General features: G+C 38.8%; 1 protein-coding gene across 2 annotated transcripts in view; it reads right to left on the reverse strand.

Moving 5' to 3' along the window:
• Nucleotides 1-978: 978 nt before the first annotated feature.
• The window catches only part of LOC127374768 (ecto-NOX disulfide-thiol exchanger 2-like), a 166,421-nt gene continuing 147,637 nt past the window's right edge, over nucleotides 979-19,762 (reverse strand). For both annotated transcript variants that reach the window (XM_051420344.1, XM_051420343.1), the window contains 6 exons: nucleotides 19,027-19,214; nucleotides 14,074-14,214; nucleotides 9,292-9,348; nucleotides 8,358-8,463; nucleotides 4,998-5,083; nucleotides 979-1,711 (listed from right to left, as the gene is read on the reverse strand). In XM_051420344.1, coding sequence (XP_051276304.1) covers nucleotides 1,580-1,711; nucleotides 4,998-5,083; nucleotides 8,358-8,463; nucleotides 9,292-9,348; nucleotides 14,074-14,214; nucleotides 19,027-19,214 — 710 coding nt within the window. In that variant the 3' untranslated portion in view covers nucleotides 979-1,579. The remainder of the gene's footprint in view (nucleotides 1,712-4,997; nucleotides 5,084-8,357; nucleotides 8,464-9,291; nucleotides 9,349-14,073; nucleotides 14,215-19,026; nucleotides 19,215-19,762) is intronic.

Genomic DNA, 19,762 nt, shown 5'->3' on the forward strand with positions numbered 1-19,762 from the left:
CAACAGCATCAGCACAATGCCATCCTTTATTGAGCTGGGAGGCCTGGCAGCCATAAGGCTCTGGTTGTTAGATTTGTCCAACAGATGGCAGTGGAAGCTCACCTTCAGGACGGTTTGAGATCAGGCTTGTGTACTCACTAGTAAAAAATGAGCCAGATTCATATCATCCAGGGAAAGAACTTGGGATAATGAAGTTAAGATTGGACAGATACAAACCAAAAAAGTCACCACCTTTAAATGTTTTCCTGCATGATTTTTGTTTTATCTGTAACTTCCTAAAGAGCCACTTTTATATGGCAACAAACCACCTGATGCTGATTTAAAATGCACTTTACTGCATTAACTGCTCAGAATTGTTATTCCACCATTAATCCATCAACTATCTCATCATGACTGTTTCCTGGCATGTATCAACTGTCTGTACTGAGTGGTTTGAATATATTTGCAGGAACAAAACACCCAACTGTTTGTTTGAGCCCTCTGTCAAACAAAAGGAAGCTCCTTTTCACATTGTGCAACAATGAAGCAGTGAACACAATTATCATCTGTGGCGACATGGCTGAAAATATAATCACGAGTGAAGCAGAAGAAAAGAGCTTGTTGCATTCAGTAATTTTGAATTAAATTGTGCAAAGAAAGTAGCGTGGCTTTGTAAAATATACAGACCTGGAAGGCACCGTGTGAATGTCCTCTGATAGCCAATAAGTATCCCTTTCTTGATTTATAATGATAAGAAAATTACTGGTATGATCAGATTCAATTGACCAGATCTGAAAACACATCAGACACTGTCAACATTGTCAACAACTGCAAAAAGAAACCCCACAAAAAACCCCATGTCCATCATTTGCAGCTCCCCATTGATTACTCTCTCTGCAGTTCATTGTCCATTTGAGAACTGACAGTGCAATTACGAGGCACCAAATAGGAGCGTAATTCAATACTGAGAGATGTGAAAATGACTACAAATGGAACTGATCACCGCATCTGCCTTGTGTGCACTTTTAATAGCCTTCACAGAAAGTAGAAAGGAAACATACAAATTTATTTTACATGATTGTACAAAATCAAGACGAGGCAAGAAAACTTAAGTCAGAGAGTTTCGAGGTTGAAAGTAGACCCTGATGACCTTCCTGTGTAGCCCTTTAGTCCAGGTCTGATAGTAACCTGAGCCAACTGTGGGCTCGAGTATAAAAATACAATCAACCCCATGACTCCGCTGAGATTGGCTCTCTGAAGGGTTGAATCCCATGAGTAAAAAAAGAAAAGAGAGGAGAGAGTGATAGATGACGCGACTGTCACCATAGAGATACATCCACCTCTTGTTCACCGAGGAAATGCTGCCAATTAATTTGCCATCACAAAAAACTGTATATTTATCTCTCAGCCGCCTACACAAAACACCCCTTCCTGATCTGAGATCTGCTGTGAATAATTTGTGCTCTTGTCTGGACAGGTGGAGCCCAGCATCTCCATTAGTTGTGGTCTTCCTCCACATTTCTAGAGTTTCCTCCATGTGCCTGTGTTGCCTTGTCTACCTGTCATCTCTTCCATGTCCCAGCAGTGTCACCAGCAGAGTCTATGTGCTCTTGATGCCTTGAAAGCCGCAGAAGTTCCAGCGTTTCTCCAGACTGGCTCCGACACCAGTCAGCTCCTGTCTGAAGGTACAGGGCAGCCGAGACAGAAGAGCCTCCACCTCACCGGGGTTAATCTGCACACACACACACACACACACACACGCACACACACAGACATAACACAGGCAAGAATTTAGCTGCCACGCAAAACTAGTTTCACGCACAAATTAACACAGACATTCTCACACCTCCACTATTCACACCTCTGCTCTTCATTTTCATTATGCTCACACTCAGTTCTCACACCTTCACTTAAACCCGATGAATAGGGCAAGCATCAAGACAATATGAGCTACATGACAGGATTTACACTGGCTCGCACTACCTGGGTGGGCTGAGGAGAATCATAAAGGCTAAGGTGACAGTAGACAGAAATCCACTGTACGAGCTTGCTGTAGACAACCCACAGTGTCTTGCATTAATAACTAGGTTGTTCGAGCCCGGTGCTGATGTCAGGATGCATTAAGGTCCATCATGGAGATAGGCCTGGTGTGTCATTATAGACAATGGAGCTGTGTGAGTGTGGAGCCGGTAGATAAGCAGAGAGGATTGGGCTTGTTGTTGAGTCCAGCCAGTGGTATTGACAAAACTCTGTGGGCTGCTTGATGTGTAGAGTCAGTGTTGAAACAACAGATACACAGACAAACAGCTGCACACAGTCATGTATAAAGCATGCCAAACACACACAGACACATAAATGTCACACATATGTTTAATGCAATAGTTTTGCCATTTTGGGAAATATCCAAAGTGAACGGAATAGAGCAAAACAGCCAACGACTAAAGGACGGCACACACTTAAGGACTGAATCATTTTTCAGCTTCAGCTCATTTAATCATTCAAATTCACATATATTTTGAGATAAGAAGCAGTTGTTTTACGAAACCATCTGAGCGAGATCAGGCAAACCTACAGATTTACCAAATGGAGACTACTGCCACCTGCTGGTATAGAAAGCTATTACATCTTGCGCAGGTGCAGAACGTACGTGCTAATTGGCCATTCGCTGTAGTCGGCGCTGTGTGTTCTAGTGTCACATTTTGGTCAAAACACAGGCGACGTGAGGCAAAGCAACAGTTACTGCTAGTTCTTTAACTTCGGTTTGGTGTGTCAGGGCCTTTAGATGAGAAGATTGGTATTACTCATGTCTGTACAGTAAATAAGAAGCTTGAGAAGGTTAGCTTAGCATAACGTCAGTATCAATCATTCTCTCTCTCAAGAAGCATATTTCCCAAATTGTTGAACCAAAAATGTCCCCTCCATGTATACTTTCCTAAGAATGAGTAGCAATGATATCTATTAAGTATCTATAACTCAAGTAATAATCCCCAACATTTTTATATAAATTGTGATGTTTTAAACTTAAATGCAGAAATGATTTGCCAATAATTAATTAATCGATCAACAGGGAATTCATTTCATTTACTAAACGTTTCTCGTGTGTTGCACCTGTAACGACGCTTAACAGTGATGTCACAGTGTACTGACACACCCTGGAGTACATTTTTACATCACTACAGCAAGGTGAGAAATTTATTGATCAAGCAAAAATACCAAACATTTTCTGGCTATAACTTTCCGAATGTGAGGATGTGTTGTTTTTCTGTTTTATATAATTGTAAATAATACATCTGTTGGTCAGGCAAAATAAGCAACTTGAAGACATGACCTTGAGCTCTGGGAAATTGTGTTTTTCACTATTTTCTGACACTGACAACTACATTTTTAATCAGTTAATCAAAAAGTAATACTCTCTACTATTCATTAACGAAAATGATCTTTACTTGCATCGACTACTCTATAACAGACTGATAGAAATTCAGCCTATACCAGTACCAATCCACATCACTTCAGTTGGTTTGTTAAAGATATAATAAGGCCCATCAGATCCAACAGAATTACACTGATTGTCTTTTATATTACAAAACTGCTGGATGAGAAACAAATAATCGTTATTAGTAAAATCAAGAGAAATAAAAATGATGCAGAATGTCACTTTATCAATAATATATCAACTGGATGTTGTCATCATAGTGGTGTCAGTCAGATGGACCCAAAATCAATGAGAATACATTTATAAATCAAGATGGTCTTGGAAGGATGGTGATGACAAAGCTTAGCTCGGTTATAAACCATGAAGAGAAATCAGGCTGACTAACAGCCTAAACTGGCAGTGGCAAGCAGCAGCAGCAGACGGACGCAGAACATGAATATATTTATCAATAAGTTGTGAAAATGGGGACGTATGATAAAATTAGATAGCGATAACTGCAAAAGGACAGAAACAGAAAGGCTCCGAAAAGCAAAGCAAAACCCTGTTATATATGATGGTTGCTGCTATCAACAAAGTAAGGGCAGCTGAGGCCTTAAAGGTCGAGACAAACAAGATTTTGACCACAGGAGCAGTGCTTCGTCCTAATTCTGTACAAAAAATCTGGTGGGATAAAAACCTGCCACTCTGCTCCAGTAACTACTGTGGATTTGCTCAGCTGCCCACATTAGTTAATGTGGTTGAATCAGGCAACTCCCAGTGTAACTAGGGTTACGCAAAGCTACTATCTGTGTTTGTTTATGTCACTAAAATATCTTTATTCAGTTTTTATGAGAGGAGGCTCATGGCTTATACCACAAGTTGTTAGAAATAGTATCCTCTGCACTCTGCCACAGCCATTTATTCGCCCCATATATATACGTATATACCCAATGTCCCTCGGGAAATAAATACATTAAAGATAAAAAAATAAATAAAGAAAAGAAAAATAAGTCTACACTGAGTCTAAATAAAAATGGTTTACCTACTAATGTTGTGGGAGGAAATCAATAGAGGAAGTAGAAATTTAAAAATGAGAAAGCTATTGACAAAAAGCCGATTTGGCCATTGGCTGACGGTTCTTAGCTTTCAGCTCCTCCATTTCCTGTCTTCTGCTAAGTCAAACACTGTGTCAGGGTTTCAATATTGGATCCTGAGGTAAAAATAACACCTGTAAAACATCAGTGAGTTTTCAATCCAACCTGCACAGGTAATCTTGTGAAAACAGATGAAAAAAAATGTATGATGTCTGAGTACACATGCGTGTTTTTAGCCAGTAACACGTTTGTTTACATACACCCGCGGTAGGTACAGGTACATGAGTGTAAAGCAGTGCAGCTTTAAATTGATGTGTGTGTTCACCAGAGGGTAACAAAGTAAGTGATGGCTCTCGCCTGCACTTCAGGCTTGTTTGTGTGCCAGAAGACTAAAATGGCACAGCAAGGCCCTGGCATTCAGCAGGCCCGTATGTCAGCCCTACAGGGAAATTTAATCTAAGTCACTATGTCTAGGATGTGTGTGTGTGTGTGTGTGTGTGTCTGCCTGTTACCTTGGTGTCCAAACGCTGCAGGTAGGAACAGATGTACTCGATGCTGGCTCCAAACGGGTGGACGTTCAGGAAGGTTGAAATGATCCCTGAGGTAGAACAAATAGGTCACGCAGACATGTTAATTAAACTGTCAAAATGCAAAGACATACCTTGTCACATAACTCTGGCCTTTGAGTTTCTGTCGCCTGTCAAACATGACATCAAACCACAACAGAATATTCAAGAAATTAGTTTGTATTATTCTCCCGCCTCTTGTCTGACGGAAAAACAAGCGGGGATGCATCGAGTGGCTCTTCTCAGACTCCCAACACTGTTAAGAGCCTCTTGTATATTGTGGCTCCAGATTAGAGGGAGCGTTTGATGACGCTTTGATGCTGTTATCTCTCATCAAAGCTGTGTACTACTGAAACTCTCTACCAGCTCAACCAAACCATCTGCTCTCGACTCTCTGATGGGGCCAGGAGAGAGATAATCCTGAACCTCTGCTTGTCGTTAGAGCACCATGAGGCTAGAAATCGGCTGAGATTCGGGGGGTGGGTCTTTAGATGATCTGACCTCAACGCGTGTGTGTGCATGCACTCCACAGGTAAAGCATGAGATGAGCAGCTCAAGTAGAGTCTTTGGTAGGTCTTATTATGGAAGGTACGTATTCGCAACACGATAAGCCTTGATAAGAGTTACAAAATGACAGACAGATGGAAAAGAATATACAGCGCTTAACTTGTTTTGCATTGCGTTTCATTGTGGTTACTTACTAAATAAAAAGATTATAATAAAGGTAGACTTCTTAGTGTCATAACACAGATTTCACAGTGGTCATGTCTTTGATTTCTTGGAATTAATTATGGGACTAAACATATCCATAAACATATATCGTATAAACATATTTAAACTTAACATTTTAAAATGTAATGACTTACATAGACATACCTGGGAGTGTAGAAAAGGTCTTAAATGAATGTTCAGACCATAATGTAGGGAGATGAAAGGTAGTTTAACTGTTGAACCAAGAGATAAGCTGTGATATGTAATATTAATAGAGTTTTTGGTGAATTTGAATGACCTATTTTTTTAAATCCTGCATTTGACCGTGTTACCTTGGTGTGTAAATTCATATTATTACTGATGAAGAAAATGATGGCCAAAGCTACAAAAATAAGACCCAAGTTGTAATAAACCAAAATCCTACTTTCACGGGTGATTTGAATTGTGTTTTCTGAAGCACAATAACCGTTCCATTCAGTTTTAAAAGGCCTTTGCAGCTCAACAATACAAACAAAAATGCTTTCATCTTGTATACTTTTGTGTCTCATTTTCTTGAAGGGAACAGTTCAAAGATTGCACAACTGTGTTCATCTACATTCACAGTGTGAAGGGAGAGAAAAGGCAAAGAGATTCAACCCTTTGTTTTCTGATGAAACATTTTCCTTCAGGAGCCGAGTGTCTCTTTTTCCCTGCAGTGCTCACTTCAACTCAGCATCAAACAAGACGTCAAGAAGAGTGATTCTGACAAAAGAAGGTGCCAAGACCTTTAACTGTGGTCCATCTCTGCCTCAGCAAATAGCCAGAGTGGGCACGAACGGAGGACAAACACCATTGACTACCTAACGATCTGTAAGACAATCACACAGTCACTCTGCTATGAGACAGTAGATGCAGGTATTTCTGGCACTTGAAGAACAGAACTGGAGTCAAAAGGACATATACAGAAAGTGCGATCATTTGGTAAACTCCTGCACAGTTTGCATTTCCTTTCTACTCCCAAACAAGACGCAGAAAGTTTTATTTTTCATGCTTTGAGCCAACGGATGTCCTTGAAAATTAACATGTGAAAATGCAGCATGCCGGAAAACAAGCAGCAAAATAGGACATGGCTTTGTTTACTTCTATAAATAATGTAGTTTATTATAACATGGGGGATAGAGGTTGGCCATATTTTCTATCGTAATAAAGTCACATTGTGTTATGTAATCTAATGAGTAAAGTGGGCTCTTTCTCTCTTCATATCTTCCTCCTCTCTCGCTCTAATGGCTATGTAATTATGCATAGTTATTACCTCAAAGCGACTGAAACAAATCAGAAAAATCCAACGGTGGTGGAGGTGGTGTTGGTAGTGCATGTTGTTATACAAGGGATAAACAATAAAGATTGGAACAACACATTACAGTGTAATGCAATCCAATTCAACGGCTATGGAGTAAGTACTCCCTTTGTCAAACTAATATTGTTAAATTTCCATTGAGACCATCATTTCTGAGACCATAATTGTTGGATTTCTTTATTTTGGAAGACGTTAGTCAGTGTTGACCTTGAATCAAAACAATAAAATAGAACTTTATTGTCCGGTAGGTATGAAAATTGTGTTTACCTCAGTATTGTAGAGTGAAGATTAAGTAAGTCTACAGTCATGCTAGCAGCTCTGTGAGGCTGAACTATTACATGCTCACAAATGACAATGCTACCATGGTGATGATTGGCAGATAATTTTTAATATGTCTTAGTTTTAGTGTATTAGCATGCTCCTATTTGCTAATTGGATAAACAAATCTTAGTTTTGCCATATACTTTAGTTTTGTTTGATTTTAAGCCAAAGTATTAGACAAAGTGACATTTTGACCTGATGATTGTAAATGATAAATGACTAAACAAAACTATTAAAATCCTTGTTGCCAAAGGCACCCTATAGCACCTGCCAGAGTTAAACGTCTCAAATTGAGTGAATAAAAACATGAAGACTGTCGGGGATGTTTATAGCTTTACTGTGATTTCAGTCACTCAGCTTCATTCTTCCGACTCTTCACCCAAAACGGCTATGATATTCATGCATCCATTAACAGGTCGACTCTTAAGACTAAACCACTTCAGCCTTTAAAGAACTCCCTGCACAGGTGCATCAGTTAAATGCCTAAAATGTAAAAAAAAAAAAAAAAGATAAATGCATGTGCATGCAGCTTTAACATGCATGTTTTAATTTTTTATGTTTCACATTGTGGAGGTATGATCAAAAAGAAAAATTTCCCAAACTGTGAAAAACTGTAATTGTACTGTAAATAGGGATGCACTGATAACACTCTTTTAAACACCATTACAGTTGTAATAGTGACTTTGAAATATTTTGTTCCTTACTTTCAAATTAAATGTTGCTAATGTTGTAAAAGTTGCTAAAGATATTTCCAAACTGCTCACATTTCTTCTCCTCCATCTACCTGCTCAACTAACGAGAGTCACGTAACGTCACACTGCCGTAAAGTGGTATCAGGTGCAGTTTAAAAATGATGATTACATGAGCACAGTATTGGATCCGATACCCCGTACTGGTATTGGGTGCATTTGTAAATGTAGTGAAGCCATGGAGCATACCGACTAGCAGTGCATCCCTCTCGGAGTGAACGGGACTGGGAGGATTCTTCTCTGGAAGACCTTCCTTCTCCTGACTGCAGGACACCACGGACGAGGCTGTAACATCCTAAGGAAACACACGAAAAAAGCCTTTTGTGTAAAACTGCAAAGATCACACAACACTGTTGAAAGACCCACATTCTGTAGCACCTCAATTAAACACTGATGCTACTGAAAAATCTAAACAGGGCTCTGGGTAGTAACAGTGTCACATTTGAGGGTGTACATCAATTAACTTTGCAATGCAAATGCACAAAAAAGTGTTTGCACTCAAAGCAAATGCAAGACAGAAAATAAACACAAAACAATCTACATAAAAAGAAGGACGAGACAATGAGCAAAAGATGAGGAAGTGAAAGAATTAAGCCAGCAGCTATAGTCCTGACATAGGGGCAAAACAAGAGAGAGAAAGTGCCAACGATGCTAATGATCAAGCTGTTGTTTACTGTGAGCCTGTGACAGCCTGATACACAGAAGTGAGGACAGAGGAGAAAATCTGAACGTGTGTGTATGTGGCAGAAAAAGACATAATGTGCATCCTGTATGAGTGAAGTTTCTAAAACGGTGATGCAAGGTGGCCCGGTCTAATCAGGACACAGTGGCCTTGTCCTTATCTAATGTGAGTGTGTGTGCATGTATGTGAGCGTGCACACGTGCTTGCATGTGCCACGGCACAGGTCCTTCATTTCCTAACCCAGTTATGTCCGGGAGATTTATTCGATGACAAGTACAGTCCCTGTGAAGATTGGCCTGTAATGATATGTCATGTCAGTGGAAGAGTTAAGGGAGGAGAGTGGAGGAGGAGAAATAAGTAAAAAAAAAAAAAAAAAAAAGAAGGGGGAAGACAAACATTTAGCATAGAGGAGTGAGGGCTCAGGGTTTTTTCCCCACTTACACTGACTTGATTAGCACTCTGTTCGCTCCCTCTGTCATCTCGCTTTAACGTCTCCAGCTAGAGTCAATTAGAAAAATGAGAGGAAACGTCAATGAGAGACAAGTCACCCACTAATGCAATCAGACACACCGAAACTCACTCTCCATCCCTCTCTGACTCTCTCAAACACACACACTGACACATACGTATAAACATGAACAGCAGCATGAACAAAGCCTAGTTTCTGAGGGACTCTTCTGTTCAAGCTTCGGAGACAAAGTCAGACAAAGAAAAGTCAAATAGTTTATAGTCCCAGAATAGCAGCCAAAATAATTGGTCCTCTGCTCTGCATTGCTGTGTGGAAAGTCACCGATTCCTTTAATCAAAGTTGCATCCACAGCATAGAACACACTCAAAGAATACCTTCTAAATACATTTCAATAGAAAATGCTGTTTAGGATGACACCCTGACACACTGTTGAAATGATTAAAGCACCTTTTCTTTCATGGCTGAGGGCAGTGTTGACAGGTGTATGATGAAAGATGACATCTCGAGAGAAAATTTCAGAGACTAGGGGGGCTGATATGATAACTGCATTATTAAACAGATACACAGGAAATAATGCAGGGCTGACAGCAACAATCCTGTATGAATGCACACGCTCCAATGAATCTGTTCATGGTTGTATATGTAATCTACCATCCAATTTTGACACTGAACCATCTGACACATTGTAGGGGATGCTCTGTAAAATGTGTGAATACACTGTATGTCTGTTCATATATGTATGCCTAACATATTTCTCCACCTACCCGTATGCAAAGAGGAAGTTAGTTTCTTTGTGCTTGCTGAATAAAATGATTCTACACCAGATGATTCAATAATATGAACGAGAGGTTTCAGTAAATACATTCACACATTTATTATCTCCTTGCCCTGGATTTGAATACTATTTTAAACTATTTTTTTATGTTTTCTGCTGTACTTTAATACTTATACCCCCTTATAGTCATGGTGTATCCTTTTGCATTACATGAGACAGGTGAGTGACCTGATCTAATGTAGATCTAGTACTATAGTACAGATAGTGTACGGTGGGTTTTTAGATTTTGTCCTCTTATAACCACTGCCTGGTGCAGCTTAAAACCAGACGAGAGTGATGAGAGTGAATCAGAACAGTAAAGTTGTGGGTCAAACAGCTAAACAATGGGCTGAAGCTCACTATAAAGCTCTGTAAAGCCGAGGGGAGCTGCAGATCCGGTGATAAATCTCTGTTCACTACGAGCGACCACATTCAGGCTGTAATTATGAGCACTTTAACCACACTCCTCGTTGGTGGCGACGGAATCTTAATCGTCGGAGCCATGCTAAGAGGGGGACACATCTTCAAAGCCATGTTAGGGCTGCCATAACATTTCCAAGGGCTGAGAAAGATCAGGAGGATGTAAACACTTTAACCTTTTCTAGGGCTGATTGGAGTGTGATGGTGGTGGCGGTGGAGGCTGGAGTAGTGCAACATGGTGAAGGGGGGAAAAAACCGAGTGGGGGAATATGATGAAGCTGTGGCTCCAGATGAAGCACAACATATTCTTCTTGTCTCTGTTGATCAACACTGCTCATGTTGCTACCCGTCAGTCTCACGCTAACAAAGGGCTCATGGAAAGTTAACATGTTACTGTTTGTCCAAATATTGCCTTTAGTGCCAGCTAAGCCATTTTTCATCTCCTTGACGATTCACTTCTATACACACCTCTCAAGGTTCAAGGCCATCTTTATTATTATTATAATATTATCATTCTCTCTCAGGTTTTCCTTCCTCATTTTGTATTTGTCTTCAATACACAAGAATAGGAAGAAAAAAACAAATAAAATAAGAGTGTACCAACATGTCAGTGCATTATTTAAACAATCAAACTTGGAGGTCAGTCATAGCCACTGATCTATATTTTAAACAGAGATAGTGTTAGAACTTTCTTGGCAGCTGCATATAACTTTTATAATCTGCCATCCTTGCTGATTACCCAGTGAACTCACTTTTTGTCCATTTTTGTTACAACTACTGGCAGGGTTCACAAATGTCAGTCAAGGATGGGTACAATGTTTAACGAATATGAACTTTTGGTGCAGTATTTAGCAACAAGTGCGCCGCATATCAGCCCAGGATAGCACCACATACAGAATAATGATGCACTTATACCCTCTCTTTTGCAGTAATGTGAAAGCACCTTTAGTCCAGAGGGAGGACAGTGGTGTCTTCCCCAGTGACATGAACAGCCTGTAGCCCGCACAATCATCTCATGAGATTGTCCAGAAATAGTTGGACATAAGGTACTGTCATCTCATGAAGTATCTCTGCTACTGTACAAGCCCACTTATATGGAGAACTAATCCTCCAGAGAACAGGAAGAGAAGAAGTGAGGAGAAATCCCCACTAGCGGAACACGAGTACAACTAGAGAAGCTAAACCAAAAATGTACCGTCCCTGCGGAGAGAAAACCATCTTCTCCTGTTTAACTGTAGAGTTACCCATCAGGAGGTCAAGCCTACATGGTAACAGACATACCCTGATGTGTAATACTTTATTTTTACACGTCCAAACCTTTTACTTATAATTATATATTATATGATAATATTGGAAACTTGCAGTATTTTGAATACTCTGCCTGCCTGTAGACACATTTCTTGCATGTTCAGTGACTTTTTTAGTACCAAAATACATAGTTAATTCCAGGAAACGGCCAGAAATGTTTTTATTAGAAAATGAGGGAGTAGTAAAATAAAGCTTGAAAACTGGAAAATAATATCCAGATGTGGCAAAAGCGGTGGCCCCTGTGGTCAGTCTGCAGAGGACAGCAGTACCGAGGACAGTGAAGCCTGTTAAAGGGCAGGGCACATAGAAAAGAGATAAGCTAATTCATATAATTCAAATATCTGTGGCTGAGCGACCTTCAATGAGCTCACAGACGACCAGCAGCTCTGAGGATCAAAAAGATGACCTCAGAGCAGAAAGCAAGCCGCCAGAGTCATCAGGCACCACTTGATGGTACCATTTTAGTATTATCATTATCCAATTACATAGATGATTGAACTTGAAGCTCATCCTCATGTCAGGTCTCTTCCCTGTTACCATGCGGAGCCATGGTAGGCCAGCCAGAAATGAAAAGTTAGAGGTGGTGGAGCATTGCTGTATTCAAATAAGATCTTGTATTTCAATAGGTAACCTGCAATGATATGATGTAGAGAAGAAAATAAGTGAATTTCGGTGGGGGTTCTGTAAGATTCAGGACAGTTTGGTTTCTTCACAGCTTTCGCCTGTCTAGACAGTTGTTACACAGCAACAAACTTCTTCACATGCATACAAACTATACACTTCAGTTGCTATGTGTTCTCCTGTCAGCCTATGAGCAGCCTAATTAGAGTTGTTTACTTATGTCAGTCACTCAAGGGCACCTTGATGGTCGCTGTTAAACAGAGATCACACACTCTTTATTTCCCATTCAAGTTTCCAAGAAAATAATCAGTTACTATGGCTTTTCTAAGATTCTCCCACTTATTGCTGACTCCCAGTAACCAGAAAGAAAACAGTTGATGACAGTGATGGCAATGAACGTGCCAAGGCTAATTTTCCAAAAAATATGCAAACATTTTCCGCTTCAGAATTACATACAGTAAAATCAATCTTATTTAGGTGCAGAAGTTCATTCAAGGATCTTATGTGCCCTCAAATGCCTTTTACCACACAGGCAACAGCTCTGGGCTGTATCTCTATTTGAGTCTGAAATGGAGAGAGAAATCTCAAAGTGCAAAATATAACCAGTTAATAAAGTTAATTTGTAATCCTTGAGCTTTTCACAATATCAATATGTAATCCAATTTTGTAATTTGATCACATTGATCTCTCAATCTAGCCGAAGAAATCAGGTTTCCCTAATCCCCTTCCCCAAATTATAGTAACCAGGTTATTTGTTCATATGATATTTAAGATATTAGTTTACTGGAGGAAGCCCTGTTACTTAATTGCATGTAAATGTATCACAGTTTCCTGTTCTTTCTCCCACAGCAGTATCAGAGCTGTATTAAGTTACTGCTAATGCAAACCAAACATTTCCCGACAGCTGCAGTTCACATTAAAAGTATTTAAATGATAAAACATCAGGTGGATTTTATTGTAAAGCAGGGGTTAACTAGACGATGGTCAGGGCAGAAATAGAAAAAGTCTGATTATTAACCGACTTCTTTATTAGAACAATGTTGGTTTCTTTGGCTGCAAAGTAAACTGCCAGTGTTTGTCGCCTTCAGATTTTTGGGATGTGAAGTCCCACAAACACTCAACTAAAGATTATGACTTCACATGACACCGTTGAGATAATTTAGATTTCAATGTCTGTGTCTGTTCCTTTATTTTCTAGCCTGAATGATCTGTCTTTTTCAATTTTTAATTTAAGTCAGGGCTAATGCCAAAGATCTTCACTACTTGTTCATTATCAGCATGTTTAATGCAAACTTTAATCTTTCATTTACTTTGCTGGGTTGATTCAGGGACAAACTATTAGACACCATTTTAAATGGATCAAAATCTTATCTAAAATGCAGGCAGAGGCGTGTTGAATCATTTTCCCAATATACAATATTCGTCATGCACTGGAACTCATTATGAAGTAATTTCTTTCTAACTGGACCACAAATGAGGCACATATTTTTTCAGTATCCCCATTTAAACACACTCAAAAACACATGAACATGAACACAAAGTTTTTACTTGACTGTGCGTGTGTGTGCATATGTGTGTGTTTTATTCCAACCTGTAGTGTGTGTGTGGTCTGCAGGTTGTGCAGTCCTGCCTTGAGGTTATGGATTTGGTTCTTCAGCTGCTGTTTGTCTTCTAAACTCTTCTCAAGCTCAGCCTCTCGCTCCTTCAACTCATCCCTCATTCTCAGCAGTTGCTAAACATAAAGAAGAAGAAGAAGATTGGTTAGCCATGTTTCACCAGTGCTACTCGTCTTTCCAACTGTTTCTACAGAGGGAGAATAAGTTCCTGTTGAGCAGGGTAGCATCAACCACAGTAAGGACCTTAATTCAGGTGAATCAAAAAGTTAAATTTCTGTTGGGAAAGATCCAAATTAGGAGTAACTCATCAGCTTCTTCTTTTAATGCGATGCTGAACAATTAATCAGTTACAGTGGTGCTGTGCAGTGTGTGTCAAGTGAGGTGAGAAATGAGCACCGGTCTGGAGACAGGGAGCCAGAGAGTGATTCAGCTGGTCAGTAAGGTAGACCTGCAAATAATGAGCTCCTCTGCATATCTGGGACCTCATTCATACTGAGCATTAAAGCCATGTTTTCTGCATATGCTGTCTAGATAATGAATAACCCAATTACACCCTAATATCTTTAAATTATGCATTGTTCTGGTATTTGTTCTATCTGCATCATGTTTTATTTTTGGTATACACTTAGACACAGTACAGGTAGGAAAACAGTGAATGGCAAATAGATCCTAGCTGGTAATCATATCTGTTATTATGACGCTGGTGAAGTGAAGAACTGAGTGTACCCAAATTATGGTGAAATTAACTTTGATTGAAAAAGGGAAGACAAAGTTAAGAAAGTTTATTTATACACACTGCACAACTCATATACAGAGGCAGTTTCAAAGTACTTTACATACATAAAGATATGACCAAAATGTCATATCCTGATAGAGATAATTTCCTAACCAGATAAAGATATCTTTCACGGTATGGCACATTTTATGTAAATTGAAAGGCCTATTTCTTATTCCATTTTATGTTAGTTTTCATACTCAAACCCCGACCATGTGACAGGAGTAGCCCCTCTTTTTGTCTTGTGTTGTTGGATTTGTATCGCATATTTAACTTGCAATATATATTTACATTCACAGTATACGTTTTTCTATCGTCACACAATATATATGGTAATATCGCACAGTCTTAAGTTAATGCAGTCTGTGTCTCTGTGTCACAGGAAACCCTTTAATATCTGAGTTGTAGCTTGAAAAGTTTCAGCTAAGAGCTGAAACAAACAGCTGTTTTTTGGCTCCAACCAACCAATTTATACAGGATATTACTGTGCATATGTTAAAAGGATGTCTATGACTGAATAAGACAGGTTGCTGGCTAACCATCAAACTGACCAGATCCATTTTCTTTCTTTCTCCTATAAAATAAAATAGGCACTCTGCATGTTAATGTAACAGCACATGCTATAATTGGAATATAATTGAACCTTGTGATAGTGTGATGATTGCGCTCCCTGATTGTCAGATAAATGTAAATTTCATCCGTACAGCGGGTATTTGAAAGCAAGACTGAGCTGAAAACAGAAACTGACATCTGAGGTTGTCAATTCGGCCAAACTGCTTTCCTACATTTCTACAGAATGCCAGTAACCACATTAATGATTGCCTGATGTAAACATAAGGCCCATTAACTCTGGTCATAGTCCAGATGACATATCAATATTAAAATAGATTGTATCTACAACATCAGATGCCTTATATCTAATGGGAGGATATTTTCTCAATAAGGACAATCCTTCGCTTAAATTGCAGTCACACCTGGTTACCTCTGAGATACTGTGATCATATCATAATGAAAATAAACATCTAATCAACATTTTTATCTTACATTAAAATGTCCTTAATGTTTAAATTGGGTGTGTTAGTCAGAGGAAGCTAATCACAGACAAGCTTGAGGACTGAAAAATGGAGGCGTGGTGTAAGCAGTTGAAAGAGGATACTACTTAATGAATTATTAGATGTAAGCCCTAAAAGCAGAACATTAATTTAGAGGCTTGACTCAAAACACTGAAATCAGAGCAGTGACTGCAGAACTGGTACACAATTTGTTATAATTTAGACTTGGTGCTCGGCAAGCACCAGAGGCAAATCTCCACATATGCTTTCCAGCCCTCAGAGACTGAGCCTTGTCACAGTGATAAACAGAAGATTGTGGTTGCACTGTGCAGCTCCCTGATGTAAATGTGTATTTGTGAATGTGTAGCATTGGAAAAACAACAGATGTGCTCAGCCAACCTTTTATAGGTAAATATAATCTTTTAAATAACGCCAAAAGCTCCAATGCTAACATTTTAATGATGTAAAATGTGGTTGATGATGATGCAGCAAAAAGTGTTAAGAGAAGAATGCTTTTCATCGCATGAATACGTTTTGTATTATTGTGTGCCTTCCTCAGCTTGTCATTATACAGTGGCAACACAGTGACATGTATTTTCATGTGTGAAAAGGGCTCTAGAAAATGGAAATTAACTTAACAAGATGTAACTAGGTACTAGGGAATAGGCTTCAATAAACACAATTTCAAGGTGAACATCAGTTCTCCTCTACAGACTGAGTGGCGTCACAGATACATTCATCTGCTGACAATACCTCAGCCTTCTGAAGGCCAGAGAACAATTACATTTCAGAGTGGAAAAAAGGCAAATTGTTCAAATTATCCTCATATATGTGCAGGAGACACATTTCATAAAGGTGATTAAAGTGCACTTCGTCAAATGAGATGGAAGTGGAGAAAAGCTCCTCTGCCTTGAAAACAATATTTTTTCTGGCATGTCTTCGCTTAAGGAGTAACTGCAAGCTGGGGCTATTTGACAACACAGCAGGTGATCAGAAAAGTGGATTGCTGCCTGAGGAAGTGTTTTCTTTTCTCAATTGGATTACTAAATGTTCCTGAGGGTGATATTCTATTAAATATGGCCTAAAGCCGGGGTTCTCAATGATGGTCCTCAGGACACAAAGACTTACTGCTTTTTTTCTTTTTTTTTTTCATTTTAGCCATTTAAAGGGTGTTATTTCTGTTTAAATGCCAAACTTTTTTATTCAACCAAACAACAACCAATTGATTCACATGCTAGTCCCTCCACAATCACATGCCTGCAGCTACCTAACATCAAATCAGATTAGATTAGTGTAACGAGCATTACTGTAAAGTAAATGCTGTAAAAAATTATATATGAATAAAGTATAATAAAATAAAAAATAAAAATAAAGTATTAGAGATGCAAACTGAAATTGACATTGAATGATCAGGTGATAGAACGGTGGTGTGTGAAGGTAAAAATATCAAGCTGCACTGTAGAGATGAATATAACAACAATATATACTGCACTAATTAAGCAACATTATAGACCTCAGCTATAAATTAAATCAGTCTGAAGGTCAAACATGACTATAAAGCATGGAGTGTATACTGTATGTTAGTGCCGTGGGAGATGTGAGTAATATATGACAGGAAAGGAAATACATACATACAGGGGCTAAAGCATGCATTAACACAGGGGCTGCAGCTAACAGTTATTTTCATTATCAAAGAATCTGATGATTATTATTTTTTTAATTGATAAATTAGTTGTTTTGTCTCAAAAAATTGAAATGTGAGAAATACTCATATTTAAATGTCTTTGTTTGAATAACGTTCTAAAATCATTAGATTTTCAATGTACCAACATACTATATCACAAAGAACAGCAGCAGTTTACAAGGTTTCAATTTTCCCAATTTATAAATATATAATAATTATATTAAACAGAGAAAAGCAGCAAATCCTCACTTTGGAAAGACTGGAAGCAGAAATTAGAAAAAAATGGAAGCCATTTTTGCTCAGACGATTACGAATTAATTTCTGTTGATCTTTAAATCTGTGAATTGATTCAGCTTTAATTAACAGCGCCATTAACACCAGCCCTACACAGTCACTGTCTACCTACACAGGTGTGTTCACTTAATCTACTTTTTAAATACACCTGGCATTGCCTCATGTAACGTAAAGTGACCATAGCCCTGACCCTCGAAATCTCTGATATCCAGTTTTCCAAAGTTTGACACTGCCTGGAAAAAGAGCATTTTCTTCTTCTTGTTTCAGGTTCATTTTCAGTAACAAATACTGCATATTTCTCCTGTTGCTGGATGGAAAGCTTCAAGAGGTCATTTATACTTTATGTGAACAGCTTTTATGCTAGTTTCAGAGTGTACTGACAAACGTGACAACATTGATAAACACTGATCTCTCTGAAAATGACTGCCTCAGCTCGTTTCTGTACATTCGGGTAATTTTGCAGTGTCATCATAGCGCTGGAGACGATCTGCATTGAGGTACAGTCTGATCATTGATTGAATTACTGATTACTGTCAGCTGTGATAAGCTGATGGTTTCCATTGAAGTCCCACCACTACCTATGAGTCCACAGTCTCACGTACAGCTGTGTTCACAACAATGCAAATTTAACTCATGCTGAATGGAACCACACAGAAAATGTCTGAGGTTTCTTCTCATGCCCTGTCAAAGTACCTCCAGTGTGACTGAAATGCAGCTTTTGTTTTACTTTGTATTTTCCTGATGAATGAATAAATTCCAAGTACGACTGAGGGAGCATAATTTCACCGGCTTTCAAAACAAATCAGCTTGTTTCAAGAGTGCTTTGGAATCAAGATTGTCGAGGGATCTCTTATTATTAGAGTAGCAAAAAAAGAGGAAATTATACTGTACACGGGAGGGGAAAAAAAGACTTGAACGCAACACTAACAACGTTATTGTATTTAGTTTCATATTAACCAGTAATAAACTGCTCATTTTAAACTTCTATTTAGTGGTCTAAACTTGAATCAAAGGATAAAATAAATGCTCTTATTTCGCAATCTTTCGTACAAACTAATTCCCAGTCCCTAATGACCTGTAAGTCTTTTGCATTCTCAACTTGATGTATGAAGCATCTGTTTACCTTCTGCATGCCTTGTAGAGCTTGCTGTAGGAAGCTGAGTTGCTGAGAGTGTGTGTTGTCCTCCTCACTCCTGATTGGTTGGTTCTTGCCCTGTTCCTGTTTGAGCAGCTCCACCTCGTTCCTGTAGGCGTCGAGCTGGCAGCGCAGGGAGTCATTCTCCTCCTTTAAGGCCTCTGCTTGGGAAACACCTACAGATTCAGATGGTACACCAACACACACAATGACACATTATTAGATTGGAAAGAATTTAATCTAGTTTCTATCTAAATGCCAAACTTTATTGTTCTGTTGACTCAGAAAGAATCTCTCCCTGTAGGTTCCCAATTCAGACATAAACAAGAAACACAAACATGTTTCCGTTGTTTTAAAGAGAGTTAATATTTCATTATGCTGTAACTCTGACTTTCATATTTGAGATTTATTTTCGGAAATAGATTACATTTTCACCAATTATGCACTTGGTAGCTGTCATATTGAAGCATCTGTAAACCTAACATAACACGTACCGTTATCGCTATCTACCGACTTTATACTGTAAGTGATATTATCACAAGTCTTTATTCTTTTTTCATCATACAGAAGCATAACATTTTTCAGAACACTGGTGCAACAATTAATTCGGTTTAATCTCCATAACAGGAAAAGTGTAGAGAAATTTCCCAGAGGCTTTTTAGACAAAGAATGATTCTCCTCCTTTTACATTTCTGAACCAAATGCAGAGTATGAGAGCCTTTAA

The sequence above is a fragment of the Dicentrarchus labrax genome, unplaced genomic scaffold (assembly GCF_905237075.1).
Source record: "Dicentrarchus labrax unplaced genomic scaffold, dlabrax2021, whole genome shotgun sequence".
NCBI classification, from domain to species: Eukaryota; Metazoa; Chordata; class Actinopteri; family Moronidae; genus Dicentrarchus; species Dicentrarchus labrax.